Source organism: Nicotiana sylvestris, chromosome 10, assembly GCF_000393655.2.
Source record: "Nicotiana sylvestris chromosome 10, ASM39365v2, whole genome shotgun sequence".
NCBI lineage: Eukaryota > Viridiplantae > Streptophyta > Magnoliopsida > Solanales > Solanaceae > Nicotiana > Nicotiana sylvestris.
Window position 1 is genome coordinate 43,432,687 of NC_091066.1, and position 27,466 is coordinate 43,460,152.

A 27,466-nucleotide genomic window follows, 5' to 3' on the forward strand; every position below is an offset into this window, starting at 1 on the left:
TACGGGACGGCATCCCGGGAGATTCCCTGTACGTATTTATGATCTGAACTGAGGTGCGGGATACCAAGAGATCCCTGACACGTATATTGAGAATACCAAGAGATCCTCGGGATACCGAGAGATCCCTAACATATATTGAGGATACCAAGAGATCCTCGGGATACCGAGAGATCCCTAGCATATATTGAGGATACCAAGAGATCCTCGGGATACCGAGAGATCCCTAGCATATATTGAGGATACCAAGAGATCCTCGAGATATCAAGAGATCCCCGGTTATCATCCTTGTTATGAGTGGTACTTCCTTGTGGTTTGCCTTCATCTCTGTTTCCGTTGTTATGCTCTTATTATCCTGTGTAGATTCTTACTGTAGATTCTCAATTGTACTGCTTATCTTATCCTGTCATCTTTATATTTATTTAATCTCACTAGGGCCCTGACCTTCCTCGTCACTACCCAATCGAGGTTAGGCTTGGCACTTATTGAGTACCGTTGTAGTGTACTCATGCCTCTTCTACGCATGTTTTTCATGTGCAGATCCAGGTACCGCTACTCAGGACTATCATCCTTGAGGAGGCGACTGCTCTAGAGACTTCGAGGTACATCTATCGCGTCCGCAGACCGAGAAGTCCCTTTCTATTCCTGCTTTAGTATTTAGCCCTTCTGTATTTTTCTGTTCTTATTAGGCATTCCGGAGTTAGAGCTATGTAGTATTGATAGTAGCTTGTGATTCATGGATTTTCGGGTATTGGATTTTATGTTTTGGTATTGAGAGTTGAATATGGCGTATGCCGAGTGGCACATTTAAATACTATTATTACTTTATTACTTTTTAAAGTTGTTTTACTTCCGCAAATTTTGGTTTTCTTCCGCAATTTAGGCTTATCTAGTCGTAGTGACTAAGTGCCGTCACGATGGTTCACGGAGGGCGAACCGGGGTCGTAACATTAGCCCTCCATTTCAATTTATCTGGCATAATTTGATCGAACTAAGTTTAAAGGGAAGAACAAGATTCTGAAACCTACTCTTGAACATGCCGTGAGATTTCTTTAAATGTAAAAGCATATCATTAAGAGATCGTTTGGCTATTGAACAAATTATACTGAAATTATAATATGAAATTTAAATTAGAACAACATTATTTAGTGAATATACTTTTAGTGGTATATATTTGGTTCATTGGATGAAAAACAAAATATACAAAGTATAATATAAAATGTGTTTGGTTTTCCACTAGTAAGTTGGGATACATTTTTATTTTTAATTTTAACATCAGATTTTCTAAAGGACTTTTGAGAGAAGAACCTTAGAGAAAGGCATCTCGATCACTTTGATATTTAGGAACCCGTTTGACCATAGATTTTATCAAAATATATTTGGATTTTTTTGACAAAACGTATTTGTTCATAAATTTTATTCATATTTTGGCAAATTCTCAAAATCCAAAACCCAAATCCTAAAACCAGCTCCAAACTATTATATATATTTTGGCCCAAAATATTACTATTATATATAGTTTTTTAAAATTGCTCCAAACTTTTGTATTTTTTAAAAGAGCCCACCACTTATTATTTTGTAACAATACTGCTTCATCTTCTCGGTCATCTGATAGTGTATTATGTAGTCCATTATAAAAATGATAATTTTGTACCAAATTTATTTATATTCAGGACTATGGTCTGCGATAATATAATGAATGTTATTGATGGGTACTACTGGGTATTTGTGATAGTTTTTAGAACTTGTGGGTATAAGTTATGTTTTATTTTTTTCAAAAAAAAAAAAAAAGAAAGTAAAATATGTTTTGAAAACTGATGTCTAAACACATTTTTATTTTGAGAAATTTTCATAAAGCACTATATTTTAGTAATAATTAGCTAGCTATAGATACCATTTGCTATATTACGGATTATAGATACGTTTTCTGTTGTTATAAGATGTATTAGATGTATTTAAGCTGCTGTATTCATGAATACAGTAGCAAATATAGGCGTGAATTAGAGAAGTCCAGCTAATCAGTGTAGACACCGGATTTTTGACCCTCCCCGAGAATTTTCACATATTTAGCGTGAATATGTGAAATTGGGTCTAATATAGCCATTTTAACTATTTTACTTTATTTTTGTTGCAAAAAAAAGAAAAAAATCACAAAAATACATATATAAATTTTAGTTTATGTATTTCTCATAAACTTGAAAAAATACAAAAATTGTACTTTATTTTGGTACTTTATATAAATTCGAAAATTACAAAAAATAATTCTATTAATGTTTTGTAGTCATTTTAATTTATATTTTATCTTTATATTAAAAACGAAAATTACAAAAAATAGTCTTATTAGTATTTTTTAGTTATCTTGAAAAAAAATATTTAAAAAAATCTAGTTTTGTGTTAATTATTAGTCTTATTTTTATAGTTATTTTGGCTTACATAATCAGTTAAGCAACGTCGTGTTCCTATTTCTCGGGTCCGAGAAAAAGAATAATATTCGGGTTCAAACTTACCCGCTTTTAGGCCTAATTTTCGGACCTAGCCCATAATAAACCGAGTCCATGACACATGGGGAACCCCACCACGCGTGGGGAACACAAGCCTCGAACCCCACCACGCGTGGGGCTCATTTTTCTGGACAAATGGGCATTAATACACGGACAAAAACATTTTTGGAAGAGGGGGGATTTTTTTAAAAATTTTTGAACGGACGATTGAAATTTGGAGGATAGGCACTGTTCATCCTTCTTCTTCAAGAAGAAGGAACAAAACCCTACAGAAGAGACCACGAACCAAACCAGTGACCCCCTCCCAACGCCTGAACCACCTCCTCCTCCTAGCCCCCTCCATCGTCGCTACAAGCCACCAGTCCAACTCCATCACCATCTCGTCCAAACACCTACCCAAAACCAACCGCGACGCCACCCCCTCACGTCCGGCGACCATAGCCCAAAACCTCCCCGTCAACCATCGATCACTACCCCAAAACCACCAACAAACCACCCTCGCATCCTCAACAGTCATCTACCACCACCGCTGCCCGCTACCATTCGTACCAGCGCGATCGCCACCACCCTCACTGCCCGTCGAAAGACAACTAGCGAATACCACCGGAAAAACTAGCAGTCCGCCATTGCTATTTCATCCTTCTCCAGTTGCAGAACCAACCCCATCTCGCCTCCTCAGCCCCACGTCCAAACGACTGCCTGCAACGTCCAGCCATGGATGACCCTCCATAGCCTCCTCCTCCCTCACATCCAAACGACCCCTTCTGTTGCATTCTCTCGAGCCAACATGCTGCGTTGAGAAAATCCAGCAGCCAACATCTCGTGCATTGACTGTTTTTGCCGAGCTTTCCGTCTCCATTGAGGTCGTCGTTGTTCGTCGAGGTCCAGTACGTCGAGGTTGTCCCGAGGTTTCGTCGTTGTTCCTCGTGCAGTGAGGTCCGGCTTGAGTTTCGTCGGGGTCGTGTTTGTCGTTCTGAGGTTGTCGAGGTTCAAAGGTTAGTAAACCTCGATGTATTGGATAAAAAATTTTACGTTCAATGTTCGAAGATGCAATATATAAATTGATATGATAATCTTCTGCTTATGTTTTCATCGTATGCATTTTTGCTCATTTTGCGTTATTTGATTCTTGTTTATTCGATGTCATTCAATTAAGTTGGACTAGTTGTTTTAGGACACAAGTTTGACGTTAATTTGTTCGTCCTTTCCTTCGCTTATTTCATTCGGACAAAAAAAATTATTATTAGTGCATGTTGTTACTACTCCCGAAACACTCATTCGCTAAAACTCCTTTTATTAAACTTCTAACAAGTTATGAGATTTTAGTTGTAAAGAAGCTGTAAGGTTTAGTATGGTTAAATGCATAAAACGGCATCCTTTAAAATAATAATAAAAAAAAATAAAAACAATAAAAAATGAGACGAGCCTCGACAAACAAAAAATGTAGAAGCTGCGGGGCCCTCTAAATGTATATATATTAAAACACTTAGAATTCGGGACAGGCCGTTTAGCGAATTTTACGGCCTTCCCCAAAATAACAATACGCTAGTTGCGTTAGGCACGTCTTTAATAATTTATCTTCCGTAATTCGGGTGCACATTTATGTGACCCAAATCCAAATCTCAACCAAGTCGAGATATGTCAAACAACCACGGGTGCATTGATGTAACGTGGTTCGAGGTATGTTTTCACGACGTTGCAATTCTCGTAAAATAATAACAATAATTGATAAAGCGGTAAAAAGTTAAAATTTGCACATAAGTTCACATTCGTATAAAATCAGATAATCAAGCCGAATATAACAGTTGAGCGACCGTGCTAGAACCACGGAACTCGGGAATGCCTAACACCTTCTCCCGGGTTAACAGAATTCCTTATCCGGATTTCTGGTACGCAAACTGTAATATGGAGTCATTCTTTTCCTCGATTCGGGATTAAAATTGGTGACTTGGGATACCCTAAATCTCCCAAGTGGCGACTCTGAAATAAATAAACCAATCCCGTTTCGATTGTCCTTTAATTGGAAAAAACTCCCCTAACCCTCGCGGGGGCGGAAAAAGGAGGTGTGACAGCTCTGGCGACTCTGCTGGGGATTAGACCCAGAACCACTGGTTCAGGGTTAAGAATTTGAGCTTAGAATAATTGTTATTATTTGGCTTTATTTATTATCTGATTATTACATGTTTTGAGCCTAATGTGCTAAATGCTGCTTTTACCGCTTGATATTATTTGAACTGTATATAAACTGTGCCGAAACCTTTCTCTTCTTACCTCCGGGGATGTGCTTACTGGTTGAGACTCCCTATTCTGTTAGTGTCATACCTTGAATAAAAGAGGCTCGGAAAGTTTCTAAGCCGGCTGGCCTTTTGGTTCCCGGAAAGGAGCTCCTTCCTCAGCTCGAGTTGTCCGCTCGGGTACACCGTCTAGAACACCGACCCAGGTTTTTGAACCTAGTATAACAAAGCCACATGCCGGATCCCTAGTAGGAACGTTTATTTGCATCATGTGCACTTGACTTAGGGGACTCAACATAGGGGTTGGGTCCGTCTAGGACAAGCAACCTGAAAATAATAGACCATCTTTCGGCATCCTATGTGCTACATATTGTATTTAGTCAAGGGCGAATGAGTCATTTGGTCATTTCCAGCATGGTGTTATTTTAATCAAAGCATGGGGAACATTTGTGGAATCCAAGAAGCCTTGGAGTTCCCTATGTCCCCCACGCTTGCTTTTTGGGAAAGCACATGAGGAACATTTGTGGAATCCAAGAAGCCTTAGAATTCCCCTATGTCCCACACGCTTCATTTTTGAAAAGCACATGGGGAACATTTGCGGAATCCAAGAAGTCTTGAAATTTCCTATGTCCCCCATGCCACATTTTTGAAAATATAATAAATATAAAAAATAATATATATATATATAAATATATATGTATATATATAAAAAAAAACATTGAAAATTCAAAAAAAAGATTGTGTATGTTTTCATCATCCACAAATTAGAAAATAGCGGAAAAGAGGAGAAAATAACAGTGTAGAGATGTGGCTACTTATTGTTAGAAAAAAGAAACCAATGTCCGAGTAGTATCGAAACTTTGCCGAAATTTTGAGAAAATGAAAAAATGTCTTATTAGTTTGTTATATTTAAAGCAAAGGAAAATAGAGAAAAAAAATCATCATTGTTCTGTCTTGTTTTTTTTCAAAAAATATAGAAAAGAAAATAGTTTGTTTTGCCATGAAAATGAAAATGAAAAAGAGTCTGGTTTTTAAAATATTTTATTTTATTTTATTTTGTTTGTCTATGAAAATGCCAAAAATAAAAATAAAAAGAGTCGGGCGTTGAATGTGATTTTATTATTTATTCCAAAAAAAACAATGAAATACATAAATTATATTAATTTAAAAAACATATGAATACATTCATGGCATATAGCGAGACGGCGAATACAATGAAATACATAGAATACAACGGGATACATTGAAATACAATGAAAAAAAGACAGTGAATATAATGAAATACATGGAATACATCGAGATATATTAAATTACAATGAAAAAAAAAGACAATGAATACAATGAAATACATGAAAATACAGCATGATACGTTGAAAATACATTGAAATATATTAACAGAAAATCAAGTTGCTCAGCCCCAAACTCCGTCGTCTTTGTTCAAGAACAAACCCTAATTTCCGGTAAATCTGCCGTCGAGTAAAAACACTGAATCTCACTGTTCCCACTGCTGGAAAAGAAATTTCACCATATAACAGAAGCCAAAACAATAGGCGGTTTCTTGAATTTTACCATGATTCGCCTGTTCTTAGGTTTGATTTCACGGGCTGTAATATCTTGGTTGTCGATCGCCAGTTTGAAATACTTTTCAGTAGTAGCGCTTTGGCTTTTTTTTCTTTCTCCAAAGAAAAAAGAGTGGGAATTTCTAGCGTTTTTGACTGGTGCGAATCTAATAATTGACTATGTATTATCAAATGCTGCGGTGGCAAGGAGTTTCACTGGATATTTATAGTGAGAGGAATTTTGAAATTGAGCATCGTGTTTCCATGGAATGGAGTAAGAGAATGACATGTATCAAAAGTAGAAAGAGAAAGAAAATAGTGTAACTAAATAGCGTATTTAGTGGCTTAGGGGTAGGAGGTAACCAAAATTAGATATTTTGCTATAAACATTAAAAAATATCTATAGAATATAATTTTTTTAAATAATATTTATTTAAAATAAATAAGGTGTTAACCTTTGTTATAGAAGGTAAAAATTCCTTTTATCTTCAAACCAAATTTCACCCAAATCAGATTTTTCAAAATAAATTTGGGAATCGCCAAACGCTAGCTTAATCTCAAGATTAGTAATTTCGAAATTGTAATCCCGCATTGAAGGAGGTATAAAAATTATATTACAATGGTGATATAATTAATCCCGAAATTAAAATTCAACTTAAATTTTTTGCATCTCTTATCCCACAATTCAAACGACTCCTACAAGTTAAATATTGAATTTGGGCTAAGTATTATTTTAAAAAATCAACCGATATAACTAAGGGAGTAGAACAGCTTGTTTAAAGCTTAATTCACCATATTTTAATTTCAATTATAGTTTTGTAAAAGTCTGCCATAAGAGTGATTACTTTTTCAAGAATCAAGAGTGCCCAATTTCTCTCTCTACCCTTTCTCTCTCTCTCTCTCTCTCTCTTTTTTTCTTTTTCCCAACAGACCAATATTACGCGGTCCAAATCGACCACAATATAAGCCCCTTTTTTAGGGTTCCAAAAAAACATCCTTACCTTTGTCTTTCAAATCCCCTTTATGTTTTTCTCTTTCCTTGTCTACTGAATTCCTCTCAACTCTCATTACTTTTTCCTCTCATTTTAGTGAAACATAAGATTTGAGAGGCTTCAGAATTTAGAGGTATCAAGGTAAAGCTTATTTTGGGGGTACTTGAATTTTGAATCAATTCTTTGATCATATTTAGGTTTTTGTGGGTTTTTCACGGATTTTCATTTGAAAGTTTGGATCTTTGTCTAAGATTGTTCCAATTGTGTATGTAAATTTGGGGTTTCAGCTGGGAAAATCTTGCTATTTGATTGTTTCATGTAAAATCAAGAAATGCCAGCTACAGATTATCAGGGGGCATCTGCATCTTTTACAACATTTGGACGGTCCATTTTGAGCTTACGCAATCGTGATCAAGTACATTCCATGGAATCTGCTCATGAGGGCACAAGCCAAGAGCTTGAGCTTGAAGCTTTTCAAAAGCAAGTAGCTGATTGTTTCAATGATTTGGCATCTGCTGACTCTGATCAGCTTCTTTCGATTCCCTGGATTAGGAAACTTTTGGATGTGTTCCTTTCTTGCCAAGAACAGTTCAGGTCCATTGTGTTTAAGAATAAAGGGTGCTTGAATAAATCCCCTATGGACCGTTACATAACAGAATATTTCGAAAGGAGTTTGAAAGCATTGGATGTGTGTAATGCGATACGAGATGGGATTGAGCTGATTAGGCAGTGGAAGAAGCAGCTGGAGATTGTTTATTATGCGTTGGACAATCAGAGGAGTATTGGGGAAGGCCAAATTCGACGTTCCACGAAAGCCTTGATTGATTTGGCGATTGGCATGCTTGATGAAAAAGAGTCTAATTCAAGTTTTGCTCATAGAAACAGGTCGTTTGGACGAAACAATGCTCAGAAGGATCATAATTCATTGGGCCAATTTCGATCATTGTCGTGGAGTGTATCCCGGAATTGGTCTGCTGCTAAGCAGCTTCAAGCAATTGGTCAAAACTTAGTTGCTCCCAAAAGTAATGAAATTATTGCCACCAATGGATTAGCTGTAGCTGTTTTTACAATGAGCTATGTGCTTTACTTTGTTATGTGGGCGCTGGTCGCTGCAATTCCTTGCCAAGACCGTGGCCTTCAGACGCATTTTCATGTCACCAGGCAATTCATTTGGGGTGCTCCACTTCTCTCCCTCCACGAGAGGATATTGGAGGTGTCGAGGAAGAGGGAGCGTAGAAATGCTACTGGATTGTTGAAAGAGATTCATCAAATCGAGAAATGTGCGCGCCACATGAATGAACTGACTGATACCATTCACTTCCCCCTTTCAGAGGAAAAGGAAGGGGAAGTGAAGCAAAGAGTTCAAGAGCTTGGGCAAGTCTACTATGGCCTAAAAGACAGATTGGACCCTTTGGAGCGCCAGGTAAGACAAGTGTTTCATAGGATTGTTCGAAGCAGGACTGAGGGCCTCGGCTCTATTGGATGAAGGATTCATGAGTTACATAGGCAAAAAATTGAATCAAGGTTCCATTTAGAGTTGTAGTAGTCGAGTGTGTGCGTGTGTGCAACCATTGTTGGAAGAGCAGATTATGCTCTCAATTTTCCCCTTGTTTCTTTTCTTTTATTTTTGTTTGCCCTTTTTAAGAGGAGAAGAAGAGGGAGGATGAAATGGTGCAGTGTCCTAAAATAGTTTAAAGAGGTAAATTTATGTATTTATCACTATGTATTATGTAAAGAATACAAAATAGTTGGATCTTGGGTCCATGTTGTAGTGTTCATTGGGATAGTATTAAAGTTACTCAGTTTTCTTTTAGCTCTGTAACTGAGTTTCTTATTTTGTTTATGTTGGCTGTAATTGGTGATATATATATATATATATATATATATATATATATATATATACATATCAATGCATTATGCATTTATTGAAGCTCTTGCATTCTATCTTTCTAATAAAGGAAATTAATCAGCAAGAAGGAAATTAGTTTCCAAGTTACTATCCATCCACATCGTAATGTGTTTAAAAGATGTTTAGCTGTCTATGATTCTATGAATAACCATCCATATAAGGAATCTCTTATTTTTGCTTCATCTCTCTTCTCGTTTGGCATTTTTCTTTTAAGTATTTTATGATGGTGCCAAGCTATATTAGAACTTCTCTTGTTTCCCTTATTGTGATGGTTAACTGTTGTATTTTGGGTGTTTTCTCCAAATAGTTTTCACGTGGTTTCTCGAAAGGGAGCTTTGGCGTAACCGGTAAAGTTGCTGCCATGTGACCCGGAGGTCACCGGTTCGAGCAGTGGAAACCGCTTCTTGTGGAAATGCAGAGTAAGTCTGCGTACAATAGATCCTTGTGGTCTTGCCCTTCTCCGGACCCCATAGCGGGAGCTTAGTGCACCGGGCTGTCTTAATTTTCATATAGTTTCTGATCTTTCATTCCGCAAGTCTGTTTTCTTTGCATTCCACAGCTTACTGGTCACAACTGTTTTCTCCTATTGCATGGGATTACACTTTCTTTTTTTAGTTCTCATTTTCTCCTAACTCAGAAATTACCCTTTGATATCCAAGGTCTTGATCTCTGGAATTCTTATTATTATTTCTGACATGAGTGCTAGCTTTGTCATCGACCGTCTCTCGGGTCAATAACAGAACTTTGTTAATGACTTATTAAAAGTTTTTTGACCAATGATTATCTGAAGAAGTTGCTGTTTTCTTCTTGAAGTTTTCTGATCTTTCAGGAATACTTATTAAACAATTCTCAGCATGTGAGTTGAAAGGTGGTTATGGTCTCAAGATCTTGGTCAAACCTGTGGCTTTCTTGTTGACCGAATCAAAAGTTTTCTTAATGGTAGGAACGGCAGCAATTCTAGTCAAAGAAAGGCATCTTCAGGTAATGACCAATTTGCCATCATGTTCTTACTTTCCTTTTTCTTGCTCATTTATTTGATAGGATTTTGTTAGACAAGGTTTTTTTACATTTTTGTCTTGAGCAACATTTCGATCTCATGCTGGTGTGGTTTATTAAAGGTGTCCTTTTGTTTTCATTATAATGAATAAACAACAGGTGATAGGGTAAATATGCTTTACATTGTCGGTGCATAAATCCGGTAAACTATTGGTCATTTTAAATCAGAATCCAATTTTTTCAACATTTAACGATGTATTCATGTCTTTGGAATCAAAGAAAAAATCCTCAGTTTAAAGGCGAACTTGTACAAAACTTTGTAAGCAAACTTTCGTCCACCTTGAACTCATCATGAAAGTATAATTGGTTATGAAGCAAAGCATATGTGCTTTTCTCTCATGCTTTTTATTAGTATTTGACTTTAAATCGTTATTTTTACTTGATCAATCAAGTTTTCTCCAACAATCACCAAAAATGGATTGGGAATTGGGATCCAATGTAACAAGAGTTGCAGATGATTTCACCTCCACTGAATTCCTTCAATTTGAGAAAGATCGAGCTGGCTTTCTTTTCCAGTCTGCAGAAACAAACACTATGTTCATCCTCACAGCTCGTTTGAAAGGTTAGCTCTAGTGTGTTTGGAATGACGGAAGTTACTTTCTGGAAATATATTCTATGAGAAAGTTATGTCCTAGTGTTTGATTACTATCATAAGGGAGAAAATGACTTCCTCGCTTTATGACCGGAAGTCATTTTCTTTACAACAACCTTATTTTTTAACCTTCCTATTACTTGCTCCATCTAATACTTACATTATTATTTATCTTTAGTACTCAAAAATTTCTTAAAAACACGATCCAATTTGCTAATATTATTACCTGTCTTTAGTATATATTTTTTCCGGAAAATATTTTCTACTCCAACCAAACACCATGAAAACAGAGAACGTTTTACATGGAACATGACTTCTGTAATACCATATACAGTCAGATAAATATGTCTTCAGTGTTTCTTGCCTTAATATTATTTATGGGAGGCATTGGTTATTTTATTTGATTGTGGAAAAACTATGTGTAGGTTATAAACGAGGAAACATAAAGATTGATATTAATGAGGAAAGGAAGATGATGGTGATAACATGTGAGAAGCCGGTCCAAGAGACTGTAATGGTGGGGTGGACAGTGATCAAGAAAGATGTAGAAATTAGAAAATTTATAAAGGCTTTTAAGATTCCAAATGGGGTGATCTTGGATCAAATTATGACTAATTATAACGAGGAAGAATCCGTTCTGACTATTACAATGCCAAAGAGAGTGAAGGGAATCCTTGGAATTGGAATTCAGGAAGTGAAGCAGCCAGAGTTTGTTAAAGAAATGCCACAAAAACCATTGGAGGAAAAGGCTTTGGCAGAACAAGTGAGTCAAGAAAGAGAGATGCAATTTCCAGGTTTTCCATCAGTTAAGGAAGATGTCAAAAAACATGGTGCTAAAGATGAAGTTCCTCGAATGGAAAACGAAATGCCAAAAGTAGAACAGAAGAGCCAGAAGATCGATGATATGGTTGAAGAAACAAGGGAAACTCATAGTGATCAAATAGGTGATGATAAAGTTGAATCAAGGAGTTTGAAAGATCAGCTTAAAGACGACAAAGTTTGTGAAAAAGCAAATGGAATTCAAGAAGAAGAGAAAACTGGAGAAGAGGATGAGGAGAAGCTGCCTCAGAGAAGGAGCAAGATGTTTGTACCTGTAATTGCAGGCTCAGCTGTAATATTATCTCTTGTTGTCTTTGCGATTCATTTCATGAGAAATCCTGAAAAAAGAAAAGGTTAGGACTTAGGACAAAGAAGATTGTATAATACAATTACCTGATTTTAAAGAAAAAAGAACATTGTATATACACATTTTACTTTCAAAACTTTTTTTGGATCCCCATTTAGGTTATATCCGAAGTTTATAAATTTTTGTAAGTTTACCTACTTTGAGAACAACTTCATACATTTTCGCGTCTGAAGTTACTAATTTTGCCTGTAGTATCAAGCTTTACATCCATATGTGAAGTCTAGCCATAGACAATTAGGAAGGAAGCAAGCCTAGCAATTCCAAACTTCACACAAATGTCTGACATTTTAATGAATAGCTGGCATACTTTCCCTGCGCCTTCTGAGAAGAGACTCCTTCATAATATTAGCACAAAATGAAGCTTTTTTTTTGAACAGTAAGTAGAAGGTTTTATTGATATAAACCAGCACTAAGGTGGTATTCTGGTATGTATATCCAAAAAGCAACGATATTTTTCCTTCAATCGGAATTCTTTAAGAGTTTTCATGCTGAAGGCTACATCTTGTTACCATCTCCAAACTTGTAGGTGATTCTTTCAACAAATCCCCAATCCAGTGACATGATTACTGCATCATTCACTTTGCTTGCCTTAGCTTTTTTCGGTTACATACCTCCATAAAATTATCAAGGAATAAACATTCGAGCAATATAATATATCAATCTGATGAGGATGGACAAAACATGCCGCTTGAGTTGATTTTTATTAAACATGAATGAAAGCAATAAGTTTCTACAGATATATATATAATATATATATATATATATTAGTTTGCTTGCCTACCACATCCTATGTAGGAACAACACATTAATTATTAGAGAGTGGTTTCCATTTAAACCCTTGCATAGTTGTCTTGTGCAATATTTAAAGATCATGAGAATCAATTATGGCATCTTATTCTCCACTCAAATTAGTTACTATGATAATTCCTTTCGTATGCTCACTGTGAACACCAGTAGACGCCAGGGGTTGATAGCTCGTGGCTTGCGAATATCGTCTGCCATGAACATTGTCTACTAAATCTGGCCTTGGCCTTAAGACCCTATTCATTGAATCAAGATCGCTCAGGTTAGTTATGCTTATTCCATTCGCACACTCATTGTGAACACCAGTAGACGCCGTGGGTTGATAGCTCCTGTCTTGAGAGTATCGGCCGCCGCGCAGATTGTAAAAATCTGCTCGTAAGACCATATCAACTGACTCACGATCAGTCAAGTTAATTCCATTGGTATATTCACTGTGAACACCAACGGTAGACGCCATTGGTTGTTGATAGTTGTGCGGAAAAGCTCTGAACTCTTGATGCAGGTTTTGTTGAGCCATGAATTCATCATCATCGAATATGCACAACATAATTTCTTGAAACGTACGTGCGATTCATAACCTAGGGGATGATGAACTGATGCGTAATGTCGTCGTACTCTAGGAGAATGATCATAGGGGCACCTTATAATTCGAATATTACGCGGATGGACTTGTCTCGAACGTTGAAGATTACCATTATAATTGGGAGAAGAAGAATATATGATGTAGGAAATTATGATGGGCTAGTTGTGCGTAAGAGCGATGAGTATGGGGATTACTCATGGTTTCTTTGATCTAACAAAAGCAGGGGAGAAATTAAAAAATAGCCAGATTTACAACTGATCGTTCAAAAATAGCTCAGTTTCAAAAGTAATCGAAATTTAGTCACTTTTCATTGTAAAGATAAAACTGAGCGAAAACACTGTTCAAAACACGAAAAATACGCCAGTATATTATACTGGAGTTCCAGCATAAGTATGCTTGAATTCCAGCATATTATACTGGAGTTCCAGGATAAGTATGCTGGAACTCCAGCATAATATGATGGAGTTCCAGCATAAGTACACTAGAACTCCAGCATAATATACTGGAGTTTCAGCAAGTATAATTGTCTAGTATAATATACTGGAGTTTGGAGCACCGGTGCTCCAGTCTCCAGTATATTATACTGGAGTCAGCAAAGTATACCGGTCCAGCATAATATGCTGGAGTTCATACACAGGTGCACCGAACTCCAGTATATTATGCTGGACCGTTCTCTGTTGCAGCAAAATAGTGGCTATTTTTCATTGACTTCGTAAACGCTGACTATTTTGAATGACCAGTCCGAAAATTAACTATACCGTACCATTTTTACCAAGAGCAGGGGACTATGTTCTTTGAGTTAATTCTTGAAAAGAATATGAACGGTAGAAAAGTAAACAACCAAATAAATTCGAGGGAGGCAATGAACTATATATAGAGATGGCCTGTTATACGTCCTAGTTCAGTTAGGAAATTATTCACTTTATATGTGATTCTTTTGCAGGTAATCAGTTGTATTCCTAGTTTGTTTTGGATTCGGATTTACTGATTTCCTAAACATGGGCTTTGCTAGTGAACCTTATAAAAGCTTTTGTTTTTGAAATAATAAACTATTTTATATCCTTGTTTAGTTTGACTAAGAAAAGGCAACAGGACGAAAATTGGGGTATGGTCATTCAAGATTCATTTTATTGCTCTAAAGTTAGCAATTTTTTTTCTAACGAAAAGACCACTTAGCTTTATTAGAGTAATCATAAAAGTCACCAAATTATTTTTATAATAAATAAGTCACTCAATTTGCCTAAGACCATCTCCAACCTAACGCTATTTTTGACGCCAAATGCTATTTTGGTATAATATTTGGTGTTTTAGTGCTTCAACCCAACACTATTTCTTACACCATTTTGGTGTGTGAATAGTGTTATACAAAATTTGGTGTAACACTATTCATCAACACAATTACTATTCATCAATATTTTATTATTATCTTTTATTGTATAACACTTTTAATTTAATATATTATAAATTTTGTAATTACTTATACTTTTTATGTAATATCTTTATAATATTAATTTTATATTTTAATTTTGGTATATAATTTTTATTAATTAATTTTCGTATATTTTATTTTTATATAAAATTATAAGTTAATTTTATTATAAGTTATAATTGTATATATATAACCATCAAAAAAATGAAAAGTGCAAATCTTAAATATGATATGTTGTTAATAAATAACATAATATTTTGCAAATCTGAAAGAAAATAATATAATATAGAAGGAGGGAAGAATATAAAAGGAATATTCTTTTTTGGTGTAAAAAAATAATGTAATGGGTTGGAGTTAATTTGCACCATTTTGGCGTAAAAAATTGATGCAAGGGTTGGAGATGCCCTAAGTATCACATAAAGTCAATAGGAAAAAATAAAAGAGACATTTTATATGGTATTTAGGTAAAATTAAATGACTCATTGGTTACAAAAAAAACTGTTTAGTAACTTTTTTGTGATACTTATGCAAAGTTGAGTGAATATTTTGTTGCCAAAAAAAATAAAAATTATTGACTTTTCCTGATACTTAGGTAAAATTGAGTGATGTTTTTGTTACAAAAAATAAATTAATGACTTTTCATGTAATAAAATTAAAATTTAGTGAAATTCTTGAAATTACACTCTACATTAGATTAACCACACTCAAGCTCAAATGTATTACAATCTAAGAACACCAAGTAATCTCAATTGTAATTCATATACACAAAGGCGGAGCCAAAATTTTGACTTTATGTGTTTGGGATTCTAGAACAACAAGTTCAAGTACTAATAACTAGGTTCTAAACTTAATATATATCTATATTTAATGAATTACTTAATATAAATAATGTTTAAACAAAAGTTACTGGGTTTAGCCAAAACCTGTAGTCGGATTTCTAACTCCGCCCATGTCCATACATATATTCATAGAGGCTTCCCATAACAAATCAAAGAATATACTATACATAAGTCTTGTTATCTTGGCTATTACCATTAATTTTGCTCCCACAAGATATAGCAATTTCCTTAATCACCAAAGCTCTAGCTCTATTAATAGTTAAAAGACACAAATAAACATGTTCTTCAAGCTCTTCTACTTGTTTCCTGAATCCAACATTACTCTTCTTCAACTCCTTCAACACTTGCAATGAAATACTATCTTCCCTTCTATCCAAACACAACTGTATCATTGCCTTGTTATGTTCAATCTCATCATGTAATCGATCCACGAGTCTACTCATTGTATCAAAATCCCTGTTTAAAATATATGTACCCTTTGCTGCTACATCAAGTTGTGCTCCAATTTTCCTGAGAAATCCACATTTCAAGAATCGAAGATTCGTGATCTTTTTCTTGATTGGATTTAAAGGTAAGCTTAAAATTGCTGGTCCCATAATTATTGCAGCTACTGTGTGTGCTGCTAGGACCATAGCTGCAACAGCAACTAGTCCACAGGCTGCTGTTACACATACCCCTGAAGCCTTATTTACACCTTTGATCAATTTTATCTTTCTAGCCACTTTTTTCCTCTTTGATTTCAAATGTTGAAGTATCGACGAATATTCATCGTTGATTCGTGTGAAATCCTGTTTCTTGAGGTCAGAAAATGGGTTGTTGTGGATAATAAAAGATCGAAGCTCTAATACAAGGTAACCAAAGTGTTGATCTGTGGAACTGGAGCAATCATCGATGGATTCGAAGACTTGTTCAACAAAAGTATAGTCAGATTGGACTTGGTTGATGGATTTGAGAAGGTGGCTACAGAATTTTGAGGCTTGTGCACTGATATTGAAGTAATTGGAGAGAAGGGATTTGAGATTATATTTCCCTGGAAAAATATTAGTTGATTCAAGAATTGATGTTATGGTTTCTTGACCTGGCTCAAGTAGGATTTCTGAGAATGTATATTGAGAGGGAGATGATGGCTGATTATTATTTACAAGTAGCTGAGCTTTCAGGAAGAAATCAACATAGGATTTTGTCCTTAATGCGCCTAAGTATTCTTCATTGACATTGAGACTTCTTCGCGCCTCTCTCTTCATGTTCGTCCCATCTGGAAATTAAGCAAGCAGATTTAATTTATTAAAGAAAAATATTTAATCAACAAGAAAAAATTACTGAACAAATGGCAGTGAACCAGTTGCATGTTGTAGAAACCACGGAGTCAGAAATTCAAACAAAGGGATAAAAATAAAGACATGAATGACATTCGCGGGACTTGAACATGTGGATGAGCAGTTTTAAAATTCATTTGCACAGATTTTTTTCGTGTTAAAAGGATGCAACAATTTACACATAAGAGAATGAATTTGTGTTTGCTCCATCTGCGCAAATATAATTTCCGACAAAGGAAATTTTATTAAATTCCTTTGTGACCGCCTAGCTCAGCCCCTAGTTGTAGGGTGTGTGTGTGTGTGTATATATATGTGATCATTGATCATAGTCCTTTGAGAGAGATGAAGAAAAATTAGATGGAAGCTATTATTTTCTCTGTTCTATTTCATCTGATACTATATATTATTTGGAGAGTGAAAGAGGTTTTAAACTATTTCAATAAGCTCATGAAAATTCCTCTAATAAATGGAAATTAAAAAAAAAGTAACTTCACGTATAAAGAAAAAAGAATAGTAGTAATATGATTAACTTACCTTTGATGGTTTTACTAGGTTTTTCTGCTGTACCCATATCTTTTAACTCTTCAAGAAGTTAAAACGTAGATGGTTATATAATCTTTAGAACTCTACGAGTTTGCTTCCATGCATGGAAATTAGAAATAGTAAGAGATAGTGACCCAACAATGTGTTTCTTAAATCCTAGGTTGTCTGTCTGAGTAGCAAACCTTTTAAAGCCACTTATAAAGAATGGCAGTTTAAGGATTGTATCTTACGTTATCCCTTTAAGATGATAAACTCTATAGATTCATTCATTTGATAGGCAAGAAGAGAGAGAAAGAGAGAAACTTGTGCCATATATTTGCTATGTTTTAGGCTAATATGGGGTAAGGGTGGCTTCTTGAAACAGGCTTTAATTTATTGTCTTTGTACCATGACGAATATCTAATGATGTATCAGGTGTACCTTATCTTTCTCAACTTTATTTTCACGGTTATATGCCTTTTTTGCTTTCTTTGCATGATTTATGTACAAAAGTGTAAGCTTTGCACATTTAATGAGAATACCAATGAGAAGCAAGTTTGCTACTTGGATAATACTAATGTTATGCGCGTCAATCCTTCTTTGAAATGAGAAAAAGCCTTTGGTACTTGAATCATGGTATATAACAAAACTAAAACAATTAAGCAACTTGGATGTAATTGTCCAGCCAACTAATTATTTTTTCGCTTTGGTCCTAGGACCATATGGTTTTAAAATGGAAATATTACACCCTATAGAAAAGCTTAGTACCCTATTTATTTTAAATAAGTACCATTTAAAAAAATTATATTATATAGCTACCTTTTACCTTTTATAGCAAAATATCTTATTATAGTTATATCCTACACTTAAGGCACCATATATGCTAATTAATATTTTTCTCTCTCCTTTTCCAGATTTTCTCTCACATAATCACGGTAAATTTTACAAATCACATTCTCTCTCTCTCTTTTTGCATACACTTTACTCTCTTCTCCCACAAAACCACGATTGTTGCCTCTGTTCGTTTCCCTAGTGGTTATAGCAGAGATTTCTTTTCTGGTTCGACTACGCAGTCATACCTCAATCATGGCTGCAACGGATATACGAATGGATTGAATGCAAAGAGCACGCGAAGGAACGGTGATTCCCAGGCTCAAATTTGTTTCGCTATGGAAATTTTACAAAAGCTACAATGGTACCGATGTGTCAAAAGCAATGTACAGAATGCGTGGGAGCGGTAGATTCAGGATTTTTGCTCGACGGCAGATTCATCGGAAATTAGGGTTTGTTCTTGAACTAAATAATGGGTTCTTGAACAAAGACAATATATTTTCAACGTATCATGCTGTATTTTCATGTATTTAATTTTATTCATTATCTTTTTTTTTTCCATTGTAATTCAATGTATTTCGTTGTATTCCATGTATTTCATTGTATTCACTGTCTTTTTTTCATTGTATTTCAATGTATCCTGTTGTATTCTATGTATTTCATTGTATTCATTGTCTCACTATATGCCATGAATGTATTCATATGTTTTTTTAATTAATATAATTTATGTATTCAGATGTATTATATAATTTCTCTGAAGATTGCTATATTTTTGGTGTATTTTTCGGTTGAGAATCTTTTTTATAACTGAAAATACAAAATTTATGTGTTATAATTGAGTTTTTTGAGTTATATTAGGAGTCTATTATGTTAATTGATTCACTTTCCGTTTTAAAAATAGTGTAATCCCCTATTTCACGCCGTGAATACAGTCGAATACAATAATCTGTCCAGCTGTAACCCCATGTTTCACTCCATGAATACAGTCGAATACACTCGAATACAACAACTGATTAGTTGGACTTCCCTGATTCACACCTATTTTTGCTACTGTATTCATGAATACAATAGCTTAAATATATCAAATACATCTTATAACCACATAAAAGGTATCTATAATCCGTAATATAGCAAATAGTATCTATAGATGACTAATTACTACTAAAAGATAGTGCTTTATGAATGTCATGACCCGGATTTTCCACCCCCGGGAGTCGTGATGGCGCCTACTAATGGGAGCTAGGCAAGCCAAACCTTAACTACCTACTACACTTTCATATTGTTTCATTTTAACAAACACGAGGCGATAACATGATAACAATGGAAATTTAAGTAAATAAGCAGAAGTCAACAGATATAAAACTTAAAACTACGTCTATTACAACTTTTAAACTTTAACTACCCCAAAATCTGGTATCACAGTATCACAGACTGTCTAAGAGTTACTACATACAAGGTCTGAAGAAAAATAAAATAGCACACCGTTTCAAAAGTATGAAAAATGAAACAGGAAATAGAGATAGAGGGAGACGCCAGGGCCTACGGACGCATGCAGGTGTACCTTGGGTCTCCGAGTGGACTGAAGGAAACCCTCCAACTACTGTCCGAAAGCTGCTCCGGGATCTGCACACAATACAGAGTGTAGTATCAGCACAACCGACCCCATGTGCTGGTAAGTGCCTGACCTAACCCCGGCGAAGTAGTGACGAGGCTAGGACCAGACTCCAGATAAACCTGTGCAGTTATATAACATATGGCGGAAAAGTAACATGTAATAAACAATTAAAGTTGGGAAAGGGAAACATACTTCGGGGGTAGCTGACAAAACAAAATAACAAGAAATAACAAGGAAACTAACAATATAACTTCTAACACAGATAAAGAAAAGTAAAGACAACTTTCACTTTCAGTTTCCATCTTGTTGCAGACGTGCAACCCGATCCCATTTCTCATATCTTGTGGTAGGCGTACCACCCGCTCCCATTTCATCATATCTTGTGGTAGGTGTACCACCCGATCCCATTTCATAATATCTTGTGGTAGGCGTACCACCCGCTCCCATTTCATAATATCTTGTGGTAGGCGTACCACCCGCTCCCATTTCATTATCTTGTGGTAGGCGTACCACCCGCTCCCATTTCATAATATCTTGTGGTAGGCATACCACCCGCTCCCATTTCATAATATCTTGTGATAGGCGTACCGCCCGCTCCCATTTCATAATATCTTGTGGTAGGCGTACCACGCGCTCCCATTTCATAATATCTTGTGGTAAGTGTACCACCCACTCCCATTTCATAATATTTTGAAATTTCAAGGAATCCCGACAAGGAAAAATAATCAATATAATAACTTCCCGGCAAGGGAACACAACAATGTAATAATTTTTCCGACAAGGAAATAACAATATTGAAATAGTCATCCCGGCAAGGGAGAATCATCTATTACCAATCTCAACTTAGCTTGTACTCAGTTCAATTATTGCAAATGTTCAATCATAGAAGATCATTAAGTAAAGCACTCAAGTGTCATTTAAGAACACAACAACTTTCAATTTAAGACTCACGGTCATGCTTGACACCAACGTATAGATACTCGTCACCATGCCTATACGTCGTACTCAACAAGAAGCAAGTAGCAAATATGACTCAACTCCTAATCCCTCAAGCTAGGGTTAGACCAAACACTTACCTCGATGCCTTGAACATCACTCAAGTCTCAATTATAGCTTTACTCCTCGATTCCACTACCAATCCGCTCGAATCTAATCACAAGTTACTTAATTACATCAATAAGTGCTAAATGAATCAACCCCAATGCATGAAAAATGAGTTTTCCAAGGTTTTACCCAAATGTCAAAAATCACCCCGGGCCCACGTGGTCGAAACCCGAGGTTCGGACCAAAACCCGATTACCCATTCTCCCACGAATTCAAATATATAACTTGTTTTGAAATCGGACCTCAAATTGAGGTCCAAATCCCCAATTTTAGAAAAACCTAGGTTCTACCCAAAACACCCAATTTAGCCCATGAAAATCTTTGATTTGAAGTTGAAATCATGTAAGATGTTAGGGAGTGAAGAAAATGAGTTAGAAATCACTTACCAACGTTTTGGAAAAGAATTTGAAAAATCGCCTTTTATGTTTTTGGGGTTTTGAAAAGTGAAAAATAATTGAAATTTCCATTTATTTATACCCCTCTCAAACCCCCTGTACGGACCGCATCAAATGGACCGAGGCCGTACTAGCATACCTGAAGACCTGCAGTTCAGCACCCTGTGCGGACCGCACAAGGCCGACTGTGGCCGCACAACCTTCACCGCGGGTCGCACTTGAGGGTTCAGAGACTGCAGCTTCCTGAACCTGCAACACCTGACTTTCTAAGCCTAAGGCATCCCGGAACCTACTCGAAACTCACCCGAGCCATTGAAACTCCAACACAAATATACACACAGCCTCAAAAACATCCTACGGACATATTCATGTAATCAAATTGCCAAAATAACATCACGAGCATCGAATTAAACCTCGAGATCAATGATATTTCTCAAAACTCTTTTAAACATCAAATTTCTCAATTAAGGTCCGGATCGCGTCAAACGACGTCCGTTTTCAACCAAATTTCACATGAATGACTCAAGTCATATATAAGACTTGTACCGGGTGCCGGAACTAAAATACGGGGCCGATACCATTGCTTTCTAATCAGTTTTCATTTCAAATTTCCTTAAACAATTTCTAAAAACAATTTCACTTAAAAATTTATTTCTCGGACTTGAGACCTCGGAATTCGATTCCGGGCATACGCCTAAGTCCCATATTTTCCTACGGACCCTCCAGGACTGTCGAATCACGGATCTAGGTCCGTTTACCCAAAATGTTGACCGAAGTCAAATTTATTCATTTTAACATCAAAACTTAGCATTTTTCACAGAGTTTCATATTTAAACTTTCCGGCTACGCGTCCGGAGTGCGCACGTAAATCAAGGCGATTCTAATGAGGTTTTCAAGGCCTCAGAGACACAAAAATCAATTGAAAGCAAATGATGACCCTTTGGGTCGTCACAATGAAAATTTCTCTTTTAAAATAGGCAAAATACATAGTTGATCCATCAACCTTTTAGTTAAATCCTAGTTACACACCCAATAAATATGGGTAAAGCTTTACACATCCAACCTTTTCCAAGTATATCTAAGACCCCCCAAACTTGACCAGACCTTTGTACGTGTAAAACGGCAACACAAAAGCGCATGGAAGTCTTTATTAAATATTTTTGACAATTATCAGCTGTCCAGAATTGATCTTAACGACTCTTTTGGCCCTTAAATTAAAATGGGTCTTTAATACTCAACCCATTTGTCTTCTCAGCTATTGTAGCCCTCGATTTTTCTCTTCTTAACCATTAGCTTCAAAGCTTTTTCTTTTTCTTCTTCTTCTTCCTCAATCTTGTTTATCTTGTATAATTCATCTTTAAATTAGAGTGTATAATGAATTTTGAACCCTTTCTTTGAGTTTTCGCCTAAAATTGAAAATCTAGGGTTGTTGTCTAATGCATAATTTTAAGCATATTTGTCACTGTGGTGAAGAAGTCGTGCTTGTAATTTCATGGAGCATCAATAATCTCGATCGTCTTTTTTATGTAGGTGTAGATTCTATGAGGTAAGATTAGTATTAAAAATCTGGTTTAATTAATTTTTTTGAGTTTTTAACACTGAAATCTTCTTATTTCCAAAAAGATCGTGGTACATGGTGTAAATGTTTTATATTGATCCTCCTACTCTGGAGCACTTAAAAGGTATAATTTTGAGGCTGCTTAAAAATAAAAAGGCATTGGATGCATTCGTGAAGGCAAGTAGAAATCAAAGAAATTGGAGGCGATCGATAATTTAGGTGTTAATCGTAATTGTATTCAAGGTGATTATGTTTGGCACCAAAGACTGTTACATAATGTAAAATCTTGTAAAATGGTCTATGAACCATCTATCTTAGTAGTTAGGTTGTTTTCACCTTTGTTGCAAGTGTAATCCTTTTGTTGTTTATTGAAGTGTAATACTTTGTGTTAATGAAAGAAGTTTATTCTGCCATAGCTTTTGTTGATGGTGTTGGTAATGGTTGCATGTTCATTTGCTAAGTATTATAGTAGCATTTATGAAATGATCACCCAGAATGGCTCCCAGCTTAGTATCCCTAAGTATTACAGTAGCATTCATTAACTTGTGCTTGATGACATAGCTGCAACTTCTGTTTTCAGCATTCATAACTTGTGCTTCAGCTGCAACTTCTATTTGCAATATAAAAGCAGAAGTCATCAAGCTATATCCGCATGCCGTTCAATAAAGACTACCATAACATATAAAAGCTATATAAATGCCATTAAGATAATCACAAACTGCTTCCATTTCAAAAAGAAAGGTGTTCAACAACATTAAACATAACATATAATAGCTACACATAGCAACCTTAACAGTTTGGTTGCAGTTCTATTGTTCAAAAATTACAATAGACTTCAAAACAAACTTAGCACCACATAAAGAACTAAACATGCTAATTAATCTTAGTCGGCTGAGAGGATAAGCTTGCTTGATTGAGTTTGGCATGAGATGCAACAGCTCTTTGGAGTTGCCTTGTTGTAATTGTTGGTTTGCCATTCCACTTGACTCCATTGGTTGGTTTGTAAGCACACTCTTGAATATCAGCAGAAGACCTCTTTTGACAAGTTGTAACCACTCTTTGAATATCATCACCAGACTTCCAAGAAAAGGACTTAATTAATAATAATCACAACAAAGTGCATAAGTTGAAATTGTGCAATACGTACAGAAGTTTAAATTTTGCAACACCACCTGATAGTACACTTCATGGAATGAGACATGTTTTCTTGAAACACTTCCATAACAATGGGAGATATATCAGATATCCATGTGTTTGCAAATTCCCTCAACTTCCCTACCCTTTCCATCATCTTCACTCTTATTTCTTCCAACATTATGATAATTGTCTTGTATCTCTCAGATAGTATCCATGTATTAAAGGTTTCACACATATTGTTGTCAATTACATCATATTTAGTGTCACAGTTGAAGTATGCTCTTACCCAGATTTCCTTATTATAAGTGAGCAAACTCTCACAAATCCCATTACCAAGCTTGTTCATCTTATCTATTTGGATATTCAATTCAACAACACATGATGATCTTGCACACCTCCAGAAGTATTTTCTTCTTTCCAACCCTCTCCAATTCTTTGACCAGTTTGCTAAAATATGCCTAGCACACTACTTATGTTCACTTTCAGGCAACAAATCATTTACTGTCTTAAGTATGCCCTGCATGTCAAGCAAAAGTTAGAAAGTGCATTAGTTACATTAGTCATAAAATGCATTAGTTGTATAACAAAAAAAAATCAAACACAATAGATATTACCTTCTGCATGTCAGACATAATGGTGAGATCTCTACCTTCCTACACATCAAGTCATAAATCAAACACTTGATAAAAAACAACCCAAGTGAAAGTGTTCTCAACCTCTATAATAGCCCAAGTAATTGGAAAGATCTGATTATTGCCATCTTTTGGACACAACTAGAAGCAGTTGTCCCTTGCACATTCCTTTTTAATGGAAAAGGACCAAATATACCCATGTACTATCAAAAAAGGTTTAAATGTACCCCTCATTATACTTTGAATCCAAAAATAACCCTATCATTATACTATTAGTTCAAATATACCATTTTTCCGTTAAGTTTGTCCAAAGTAGACATCTAATCCTATGTGGCACAAACATTTGATGAGGTGGATGCCACATGACTTGCCACCTCAATGCCCCTAACCCATTTTAACCCATCTTTCTATTTTTTTTATACCACTAAAATTTTCTTCCCCTCCACCACTATTGCCACCATTACCGCTACTATAAAAAATATTGTATTTCAAATTTTAGTTTTTTATATATAGATTAAGGGTGCTGAGTGGTATCCACCTCATCAAATATCAGTGTCACGTAGTATTGGATATCTGCATTGGACAAACTTAACACAAGAAGGGTATATTTGAACCAATAGTATTACGGCATGGGTATATTTGGACCCAAAGTATAACAAATGATATATTTAAACCTTTTCTCATAGTATAGGGGTATATTTGGCCCTTTGCCATTTTAGAAACAACCATCTAGACTAATAATTCTTCTACATCCTTCCATCCAGCACTTCTTCATAGCATAGAAACACACATAAAAGGAATGGATCACATATTTTCCATCTCTATTATCTACTGCCTTTACAATACAAATTGTGCGAAGATTAGTCTGTAAAATGACATCTCTATAGTCATACAATCTTTGAAACTCTTTCTGAACATCTCCAATTAATTCATTCAAAAACTTTGCCCTAGCTCTATGGACAATGTACCTACCAACATACATGTCTAGTTCTTGCTTAATTAGCCTTTTCAACTCCCAAACCCTTATATTTGGCTGGAAAATAATTTTATCCCTGTAATACTTTGCTAGATATCTAGAGTTGCAAAGCTTGTTCTTGTTGGTCCTATAACACTTATGGACAGGACAAAACCTCTTCACTTTGAAATTGTTGGATCTGCCATCTTTGCTAGTAAACATATTCCATGGACAACCACCATTGCATCTTACACTCACCCTGCTAGATTCATCAATGATCTTTTCAATTTGAACTCCTTTCTAGACAACATATCTGGATACAACCCATCTAACCTCAATAACACTTTAAATAATAAGGCCCAACTCCCATGTTACTTTCTTGACAGTTGGATCAAATATCAACCTCTTTTTTCTTTTCTTTGTATCAATTTTTCTCTTGTGTTGTTCATCATGCTCATTTTCCTCATCTGAAGCAAAACTTTTAGCATCAGAAGAGCCAAAATATGGTTCTTCCGCCCCAACTAACCCTTTATACCTATTTTCATTGTTCTCAGCCCTCAACTCATCAAACCCACTTTCTATACCAGCATCTCCTAGATTTATGTCACCCTTATCTTTAAGCCTTTCACTCATTTTCCTCCTATGCTTCCTCAACACTTCCCTGCACTTCCTAAACTCTTCATGTATATCAGAACCATATTGATTATAATTATGAACATCTACATCAACTCCATCATTCTTAGACTCAGATGAATTATCAAAATCTGAGTTATTCTCCTCATCAAGCTCACCTTCATCATCTTCCTCTGTTTTCCCCTCTTCAACAGGTTCTCCGACTTGCTTTTCTAAGTTTATAGTGACTTTATCATCCTCACTATTTGTCCTACCAACCCCTGGCCCAGTAGCATTTATGTCAATAACCATTAAAAGGGGCAACATGTGTGACATAAAAATCTAGGGTATCCCCATCCTCCAATTCATTTGAAATGTCTAATATATCCTTATCAATTAGTACAATTACCAATTTATAAGTTTTGTCCATGGGACAAATATACATCTCATCAATATTTTTTAATCCCATTTGCTTAGTGTAGTCCATAAGCTCAAAAAATGATAACATATTCATATCTACATCTAATATTAATGATTGAATACCCCTACATAACGAGCAAAATTACCCGGAACTAACCCCCCATCATGATACCATTTTAATGTAATTAGTTTAAAAGATATTTTCCCTGCAAAAGGGGGTAAAGCAGTGATGTCGCCCAAACTCATACCATAAATATAGGTAGTGAGGCGGTCGAAGCAATAATAAAACCCAACGCAAGTCGGGGTCGAATCCTCAGGGAGTTAGAATTAGAATTAGGTATATATTTAGTGCAATTGTATGATGTGCCTCAAATTACACTTCCACATTCTTGTTTGTTGTTTTTACTTCTACTTTAAGCTATTGATTGCAAATATGAAACTAGAAGACAATATTTTTGGTTTTGGTTGTTTTTCAAATGATAAAAGATCTAGGGTCATTACTTTTACCTAGGTGGTTACCTAACGTGTTGTAAACTCTAGGAAAAATTTGATTAGTCGGGGTTGTAATATAATAATCACACGCAATTACCCACTTTATACCTCTCGATAATTTGAGTGATTTTGCCCAATTTGGCCTTTTCAAGTCTAAATGGGTATTGCACTTATCAAGTCGGGTCTTACTATCTCT

The 27,466-nt window shown here is 35.6% G+C and overlaps 3 protein-coding genes across 5 annotated transcripts; 2 read left to right on the plus strand and 1 right to left on the minus strand.

Moving 5' to 3' along the window:
• The first annotated feature begins 7,165 nt into the window (after positions 1–7,165).
• LOC104211201 (protein BYPASS1-LIKE-like) lies at positions 7,166–9,096 on the plus strand. Its single transcript, XM_009760217.2, has one exon. The coding sequence runs from the start codon at positions 7,615–7,617 to the stop codon at positions 8,767–8,769; it is 1,155 nt and encodes a 384-aa protein (XP_009758519.1). The 5' UTR covers positions 7,166–7,614; the 3' UTR covers positions 8,770–9,096.
• Positions 9,097–9,195: 99 nt separating this feature from the next.
• LOC104211200 (uncharacterized) lies at positions 9,196–12,119 on the plus strand. 2 transcript variants are annotated; one of them, XM_009760214.2, is made up of 3 exons: positions 9,196–10,173; positions 10,641–10,810; positions 11,266–12,119. In XM_009760214.2, exons 2-3 carry the CDS (start codon positions 10,663–10,665, stop codon positions 12,015–12,017), a joined length of 900 nt encoding a protein of 299 aa, XP_009758516.1. In that variant the 5' UTR covers positions 9,196–10,173; positions 10,641–10,662; the 3' UTR covers positions 12,018–12,119. The 2 variants fall into 2 exon arrangements, with proteins under 2 accessions (XP_009758516.1, XP_070016533.1); XM_070160432.1 differs by lacking the exon at positions 9,196–10,173 and having other exon boundaries at positions 10,186–10,810.
• Positions 12,120–15,572: 3,453 nt separating this feature from the next.
• Positions 15,573–17,890, minus strand: LOC104211199 (UPF0496 protein At1g20180-like). Of its 2 annotated transcripts, none has more exons than XM_009760212.2 (2): positions 17,532–17,890; positions 15,573–16,936 (listed from the first exon to the last, which is right to left on the minus strand). In XM_009760212.2, exons 1-2 carry the CDS (start codon positions 17,566–17,568, stop codon positions 15,843–15,845), a joined length of 1,131 nt encoding a protein of 376 aa, XP_009758514.1. In that variant the 5' UTR covers positions 17,569–17,890; the 3' UTR covers positions 15,573–15,842. The 2 variants fall into 2 exon arrangements, with proteins under 2 accessions (XP_009758514.1, XP_009758515.1); XM_009760213.2 differs by lacking the exon at positions 17,532–17,890 and adding an exon at positions 17,177–17,365.
• Between the last annotated feature and the right edge of the window lie 9,576 nt (positions 17,891–27,466).